The sequence below is a fragment of the Eublepharis macularius genome, chromosome 6 (genome assembly GCF_028583425.1).
Source record: "Eublepharis macularius isolate TG4126 chromosome 6, MPM_Emac_v1.0, whole genome shotgun sequence".
NCBI lineage: Eukaryota > Metazoa > Chordata > Lepidosauria > Squamata > Eublepharidae > Eublepharis > Eublepharis macularius.
Window position 1 is genome coordinate 128,003,341 of NC_072795.1, and position 8,768 is coordinate 128,012,108.

Here is an 8,768-nt window from a genome sequence, read left to right on the forward strand (position 1 = left end):
AAAGTCAAACAAAAGCAGTATCTTAGATATTATTATAACCTAATATATAAAGTCCACTTGGAAGCTGACAAGTACCGAAGTTTGTTGTCCATGGCTGATCCAATTTCCATTTCTGCTCTCTGTTTCACAACGATGCGTTTATTTTTATTCAAGAATTTCAGTCTGATTATGCACATCGCTTGATCTATTTGTCCACAAAGCAGAATAAATCTGATTTTTCTCATGGCAAAAAATTGAGAATTGTTTCAACCACTTTGGAAGAAATAACCTCTCTGGTCATGTAGAAAGAATTACTATCTCAGACACTTTACATGGATAAGCATATTAGAATGTAAAAAGAACAGGAAAAAATTAAAAAGGAGACTTTACACAGACGGAACTTCCATTGACTTCAATGGAGTGTACAGTCCCACCGTTGCGCTGATTCATAATAGAGGGAACATAGTAAGTACCTCTCCCCAGTGTTGTGGGGAGTGGGGGGAACAAGACCTGAAGTGCAGGAGCATTTGGCTAACAATGCAGATCTTTGGATCGGCACCTTCTCATGTGCAAGCACACTTGCTGTGAAGAGTGGATTTTCCCTACTCACATCAACTTCTTGCAAGTATACAAGCCAAAACCAACCAGAAATGTCATTCTACTTGGGAATTACCTATTGCTGGATAGGAAAAATGCATTCAAAGTCAGAAAAACGGCACCATGACTTTATATTGTTGAAGATTACAATTCTGAAACAGTTACTGGTCCCATAGATGGTATGAAACTACTTATGAGCAAGGAAGGGATATCAGATGATGTCCCAGGAGCTTGACTTCTATAGAGTCACGGTAACATTTGACTGGGAAGCTGTCCTTGGTTGTGGATGTATAATTGAGAAAAGGGAAAGGACAGCAGAACTGATCACTACTTTGCATTCATAAACATTTAAACGCATTTTCTTGAATAAGGGACGGAACAACTAACAGTGGTAAAATGGGAGGTTCTCTACCACTTCGTCCTTTAAATAGCATAGAGCTTATGTAACATGTTAAAGAGATCCCTTTAGAGCAATCTTAATACTTCCAGCCCAATTTATAGCAGGATTAAGGCATATTTCTTCGTTCGCGCCAGTGCTGTCCCAGGTGAAGGCAACAGAACTAATAGTGAAATTCTAAGCAGAGTTGCCCCAGTCTATGCCCATTGAAATCACTGAGCTTAGACTGGAGTAACTCTGCTTAGGATTTCACTGTAAAGCCAGTTGGACGTTAACTGGTTTAATGCCCATTTGTTTCAATGGGACTACGCCAGCCATATGTCTTTTTTGCACAGGCAGAAGATTCAGAAGAAAACCCTTGAATCGGCACATTGAAATATGAAAGGGGAGTTAAGCGTCTGGAATTTGGAAGAAAATCCAAAGAGGTATGGGGCTCAAAGCTGCAAAAATGACCCATGCAAGTGTCCAAGAACTGACTCAAAGTGGGTTTAAAATTGTACTTTTTCCTGTTTAGCTACCTTACGTAGGTTTGGGTGGATAGCTTTCCTAGAACTAAAAAAGCAGTAAAGATTTTTTGGGTCTTTGGGGGGATGAATATGTAATATGTACGGCAGATTTCTTTAAAGTGAAATTGAAATTGAATTAGGAGTCTAAATATAGAAAGGGCAGAGACCTAAATGAGAACTTGTGGGTGTATGTCCCCTCGCAATTGGCTTATGGCGCGACCCCAGCAAGGGGCTGTCAAAGCAAGTGAGAAGCAGAGGTGGTTTGCCAGTGCCTTCCTCTGCAGAGTCTTCCTCAGCGGTCGCCCATCCAAATACCGACTCCGCTTAGCTTCCGAGATCTGACGAGACTGGGCTATACCGCGCCGCCTTGCCTCCCAGCTGAGAGCTTAAGGAAGGCAAAATGCAGGCTGGAATCAACTTTTACTTGATTGCTTCAAATGCTCTGGGAGGCTCTTGTAAAAGACTGCCCCTTGTACTTACTGAGCTGTGCTGTAACATGCAAAAAGAAACATGCATAGTGAAAGCGCACAAGCTCAGAGAGCATCGCTTGATCCATTGTCTAGCACCAAACCCTATCATGCCGCTGTGTTTTGTCCGTTAAACCGGGGATCACACCTGAAGGATTTCAGACATTTCCCATCCAGTAAAATCCCAGGACCAGTAGTAATTTACAACAGGAGCAGCTGCAAAGAAAGCGAGCAGCCTGCCTCACAGGCTGCTTTTGCACACGTTGAGTAATGCACTCTGTTGGGTAATGAACCTGTTGGGAAAATCCACTTGCAAAGATCGCTAAAGTGCATTGAAAATTAATTGGAAGTTCATGATACAACAGGAGTGAAAGCAACCAGAATCACCTGCTGCTTCTAGTGCGGCATACTTAGGGTTGCCAGCTCCAAGTTGGGAAATTCCTGGAGATCTGGGGGTTGAAACTTGAAGAAAGTGGGGTTTGGGGAGGGAAAGGACTTTGGCATGGCATCATTCCATACAGTCCACCCCCCAAAGTAGCCCTTTTCTCCAGGTGAACTGATCTCTGTGGCCTGGAGACCAGTTGTAATTCCGGGAGATCTCCAGCCACTACCTGGAGGCTAACAAATGCAGCAGGGTCCTGACAGAAGTTAACAAATGAGAAAAATCAAGACCACCTAACGACAAACCACTTCAACACAATCTTATATAAACTTTCATATAATTAATACAGTATAAGTCAATTGCCAGTATTTGTACAATTAATACAGTGTATTCATTCATTACTAAATGCAGTTTCAATACATTTATACAGTCTTCGTTGCAAGACCTATAAAAGTGCTAAGTGCTAAGTGCAAAAGGATGTTAATTGTCCATGGCCATATATCTGCGAGTCACAAATCAGTGAACAAGATAATTCCGTCCAATATGTCAATATAAATGGCCACAGAAGCACTATAGGTCAAGAGGCACGAAGAAAGAAATATCCATCTGACGGGAGGCCTGGTTGGGGGTCCGGGTTGGAGGTCCGGTTCATTACTAAACTGCATTTAGTAACGAATGAATAATTACACTGTACTAATTGTACAAATACTGGCAATTGACTTATACTGTCTTAATTACATGAATGTTTATATAAGATTGTGTTGAAGTGGTTTGTCATGAGGTGGTCTTGATTTTTCTTGTTTGTTAACTACCTGGAGGCTGGCAACCCTAGGCATACGTGGACACGCCTGCAGGTCTCAAGTGATAGGCCTGACTTCGCTTTCAGGCAGACCCATAAACCAAAACAGGTCCTCAGTGGCATAACAGTCTTTGGAACTCCCATCCCCAGGATCTTCGTCCGTCATCTTCCCTTCTAGCCTTCCTTCAGGCTGTAAAAAACATTTTATTCTGAAGGGCTTTTGAAAGGAAATCCCGGCTTTTTATTCCATGCTGTGAATGATGATGGCTGTATCAGCAATTTTAGTTGTATTTCTTTATGGTTCTAATTTCTCTATGGTATCGTTAGCACTGCTTTTTTATGTGCCGTCGTATTTTCTGGGTTTCTGCCACCTTGCTGATTTAATTTATTTTCTCAATTGCTTCAGGGGTGTAATTTTTAACTTGTAACACTTTCAATATGTTTTCAATATTTTTTTCCTATGTGTAATTTTGTTGGTGTGTAATCATAAGAATCCCATTTCTAATCTAAATTTCTAAAGAAGAAGAAGAAGAAGAAGAAGAAGAAACCCTGGAACGAGAACCTAAAACAAGCACAGGTACCAACTATGCCCCCCAAATTCTCTCAGGAAAAAACCCAAATAAAGCGAGTCATGCCCTGACTTGCACATTATCCAGTGATACGAGCCACCATCTGCCAGCAATATCTTTCCACTATCTACACAGATTTAAACAGGACAGCAGAAGAACAAATATACAAATCTAACTTCCAGAAACAAGTGAGAAATCTTAACAGCCCAGGACATGCTATGATCTGAAAGTCACTGTTGCTCAGCAAAAGAACTTGAAAAAAGTAATGTTAATTCAGTATGGAATTGCTTGATTAGACTTTATCAGAAAATCTAACTATATGCATTCAGGTTTGTACAGAGATTAAGGTTTTCTCGAGCGAAACGGCTGTTAAATTAGTTTAGCAAAGCTCAAAAGTCATATAAATACATTAAAAAGCTGTCGATCTTAAAGGTGCCACAAAATGATATTTGCTTCATTTCAAGACCTCCTTTGGACATTAAAGCAGCGATCTGTTGCTAGATCCAGACAAGTTAGCCATGTTAGTCAGCACTGTAGCAAAATAGAAAAGAGTCCAGTAGCACCTTTAAGACTAACCAACTTTACTGTAGCATAAGCTTTCGAGAACCACAGATGCCATGCATCTGATGAAGAGAACTGTGGTTCTCGAAAGCTTATGCTACAGTAGAGTTGGTTAGTCTTAAAGGTGCTACTGGACTCTTTTCTATTTTCTATCTGTTGCTAGACGCAGCTCAGAACATATCTTTCTATCTCAGCAAAATAGGTTTCTTTTACTTATTTTCTTGGTCCTCTTTATAAGCAACTGGATGTATTCAAAACCACCATTTTGCAGTCAGCATTGATTATTTCCCCACTTGCTACGTAATGGGATCCCAGTAGAGTTTAAATATCTGAAGGGATGCTCAGTCTGACAGTATGCACACACTTGGCCTCAACTCTCAACAAACTGCAAAAACCTAACTTGCCGACAGCACAACCAACCCAGAGTCCGTCATGTACTGAACTCCACAGACAACTTAACGCCACTGGGATTTCTCCATGCGGGGAAGTTAAGCAAGACCGAAGGAGGAGAGAAATAAAATCCTTGTTGTCCAAGATCATTCTGCCTTGCGATGAGCTCACCAAAGCCCCAATATTGAAGAACTTCCCATTCGCACCTCTTTGTTACTCCAACGTCTTTGCAGAAACAAAACTTGGAAGCAAGCGTAGAAATTCCCTTGTGGTGCACAAGCTCCCCCCCCGCCCCCCGCCCCATGTTCTGGATCCAGCAGTGCAAAACGCTGAAGCTGCCTTACACCAGGTTGTAATACACTTGCACTGCGTGGTGTGACTTGGATCTCAGTGACAAAGGCAGATTATTAATAAATAAATAAATAAATAAAATTCAGTACTGCAGCTTACCGCTCTGCACTGCGGCATCCCCCATGGGTCAGTAATGACTCGGTGCTTGCACAGGGGACTACCTTGACCTTTTTTTTACTCATCCAGTACAGCCTACGACGACCACTAGTAGTTCTCCAAGGACTCTCTCAGCACCTTAGACACGAGGTCCTTTAATTGGCGATCCTGGGGACTGGCCTTGCTACGTCCTGCCTACCAAGTAGGCTCTCAGCCTCTGGCCCCGCATCCCTTGCCCCCAACTCTAGTCAATACGTTGAAATCATAATAAAACACAGGACTGGGGCCTTGTGGAAAGGACTACCTGTTGGTTGAAGAAAGAGGAAGCATTGCTGAATGTCATTGGAAGCCAATGGGAAGATGCCGGAGTGACCGTCTTTAGAAGATGAGGCCCAAATCAGGTTCTTCTCTTGAGATATTCTTCCCTTAACTTGTGTTGAGACAAGAACCTGTGGATATCCACTGCCTCATAGGAAGTGGGCACTGCCAACTGTATCGGGGAGGGTGGAAGCTGAATAGATGACTTCGGGGGCATAAAAAGAGAGACCGAAGTAATGCAGAGCCGGAGACCCTCGGCTCAAGAGAGCTGCCAGCCCTGTAATTAGCTCATCTTGCAAATGGGAGGTGATGCCCCAGATCTTTTTCAAGGGGCTCCCTTGGAGCTCTCGCCGATTTATCACAGCAGCAATCTGGGATTTTGGAGTTCAAAAGGGATCTTGTGGGATCCACTTTTGAGCAAGCTCAGACTTTACAAAACATAAAACACTGAACGTTCCAGGAAAGGAGGAAGAGAACCCCAATTGTGAAGAGAACCCAAGAACGCAACCTCCTGCACCCCTCGGTCCCCATCTACCTCTTCACAGCGCAAAGCGAGAAGCTTGCAATACTCACCAAGGATGGCTGAAGTGGAAGAAGGATACAAGGAGCAAGGTGCCTGGATAAGAACTCATCTGAAACATAATCCAAAGACAGAGCGAGGGGGAGAAAGAAGGAAAGACAGACAGAAAGAGAGCAAACGAAGGTCTTCAAATGCTAAGATGCTGATGGGGTGGGGGAGAGAAAAGAAGCTTCTCGGCTCTCCTCAAGTGTGGAGAGAAGTTGAATGACCCCAAATTCAAACTACGCTGAAGGACAATCCGTACTGAAGTGCCAGCCAGGGGTGTGTGTGAAATGGAGCCACCGAAATTCGTAAGAAGAGATTATCTACTTAATTAAAGATTTTTTCCCCCCTCTAAGTCCTTCAGCCAATCAGGGCTCAAGTGCCAGAGAGAGAGAGAGACTGAAGTGATCAAAAGAACACCCCAGGTTCCTCAAAGACAAACGCACCAAGAAAAGGGATGGAGGGGTGGGAGAGAGATAAAAAGAGAGGCGACAAAGCAAATCCTTCCAATCGTCTCTGGATTGCAATCTCCACCATCAACCTCTCTGCAGCACCCCCAAAGGCAACTGGGAAAGACTGATTACGAATCCTTGATCTTTTGACTTGGAAGCTTTCTTTCCAACAGGGGTCTGCACAGGGGCACTTTGTGTGAGCCTGGGGGAAACCAGCTTGGTTATTAAGAGCCGAGAGCCTGGAGCTGACTGGGAAAGGGGTTGCAGAGAGAGGTGGCCCAGTGGAGGCCAGTGACAACCCACCCTTCCCCGAGCAGGGCAGGGAAGGAGTCAGTTCCGAGAGGCCAGGGACTTTCTCCTCTCTCCTGGAGCTTCCTTTTGGCCTTTGCCTTGTGAAGCACCGTATCCAGACGGCGATGACAACAACCCACGAGGGGCCATGTGATTCTCCAGACTTACATAGTTCCTCTTTCAGGGTTTCGACGTAGTATGGACTCAGAGCCGAGCTACAAGTGACGAATGACACTTGAATGGCAAGTGAACAGACTCACGTGTATTCCTCCCTGTTCACTTGTGCTCCACTTGCGCTCCACTCGATCGCTTGAACGGCAAGCGTATTCCTCCCTGTTCACTTGCGGTACGTGATCAAGTGGAGTGCAAGTGGAGCGCAAGTGAACAGGGAGGAATACATGTGAGTCTGTTCACTTGCCATTCAAGTGTCATTCGTCACTTGTAGCTTGGCCCTCAGACTACACAAGAGACAAAGTAAGGGATTGGGCCTAAGCAAATTGATGCCTCCACTGGGTTACCATCATAGTCTGAAAATCTACTTACTTTACTTTACTTTACTTTACTTTACTTTACTTTACTTTATTTGGTATTTAGCCCTCCGTCCCCGCAAGTGGGCTCAGGACGGGGTACAACATCCACAAAATACATAATTATATAAATACAATTAAAATCATATCATGAAATCATAACTCAGATGGCCTATTGCACATTCCTGCCCTCAAATACAAAGAGGGAGACATCCGGACAGACAGGATGTCATTGGATAGGAGAAGGCGACGGGAGGCTCAATAATGGTCCTAATACTGGCCTCAACCATATGCCCGGCGGAACATCTCCGTCTTGCAAGCCCGCCGATACCAGATCTTGGTGAGCCCGAGTGTCTTCAGACGGAGAGTTCCACCAGGTTGGGGCCAGGACTGAAAAAGCCCTGGCCCTGGTTGAGGCCAAACGAGACTCCCTGGGGCCAGGGATCATTAGCAAGTTCTTATCTGCTGAACGAAGCACTCTCCGGGGTACATACGGGGAGAGACGGTCCCTCAGGTATGCTACCATGTATCTTTCTTCAAATAATTAATTCTGCAGAGACATGAAGGGAAAAAAATCCTTGGGCGGAAAGGCAGTGAAAGGTCTCTGCAAGGTTGCTATTGGAGTCTTTTGTGGGTGCTGTTTGCATCTCATCTTCCTGCCGTTGCACTTAGAGCCAAGCTACAAGTGACGCCTGACACAGGTTGGACACTTGTCAGCTTCCCTCAAGTTTTGATGGGAAATGTAGGCATCCTGGTCTTGCAGCTGTAATGGAGAGCCAAGCTGTAAAACCAGGACGCCTACATTTCCCATCAAAACTTGAGGTAAACTGACAAGTATCCAACCTGTGTCAGGCGTCACTTGTAGCTTGGCTCTGAATCCTCCTGCCGTACAAAAAAAGATAAGTTGCCAATATTTTTTTCTCAATTTTTCCCACAAGTTTTACACAGCTGTGCTTATCCCGCAGTGTCTCAGTGACAAATGCCCTTGCTGGAAAGCCATTGGTACCATTAACTACTTTACTGCTCAACTGGCCAATGTTGGGTTAGTCAGAAAAAAAAATTAGAAACCATATTTAAATATATGCTGATCCCTTTCCTTCCTTTGTAAAAAGAAATGTATAAATTTAGCCCTCTCACTCTAAATTCTCTAGGCCTTCATAGCTCTTAATTTGATTGTCACAATTCATAGATTCATGTCCAACGCAAGAAACAAAACATTTATTTTTAAACATTCTCATTTCTCTCCCTCTGGGATTATTAAAAGTGACATAGGAATAGCAGCATGGGTTTCATTTCTGTCAGTGAACTAGTCAACGATGCTTCATTTATTTAGAAAATTTATATCCCACGCCTTCCCTAAATTCAAGCTAACTTACAAATGTAAGCCAGCCTGAAATAAAAATAAAATAAAAATAAAAAATAAATTAAAAAATAAAACCAACAAAAAAGTTAACTCAGGAACTGTCAGATCGTAACGCAGGCCTAGTAGAATAAACTCAGCCACCCCCAAAGCCCTCTAAAACA

The 8,768-nt window shown here is 43.6% G+C and overlaps 1 protein-coding gene across 1 annotated transcript in view; it reads right to left on the bottom strand.

Moving 5' to 3' along the window:
* WNT8B (Wnt family member 8B) overlaps positions 1-6,053 on the bottom strand; it is a 31,675-nt gene extending 25,622 nt beyond the window's left edge. The window contains exon 1 of the mRNA XM_054983960.1: positions 5,986-6,053. Coding sequence (XP_054839935.1) covers positions 5,986-6,053 — 68 coding nt within the window. The remainder of the gene's footprint in view (positions 1-5,985) is intronic.
* Positions 6,054-8,768: the final 2,715 nt, after the last annotated feature.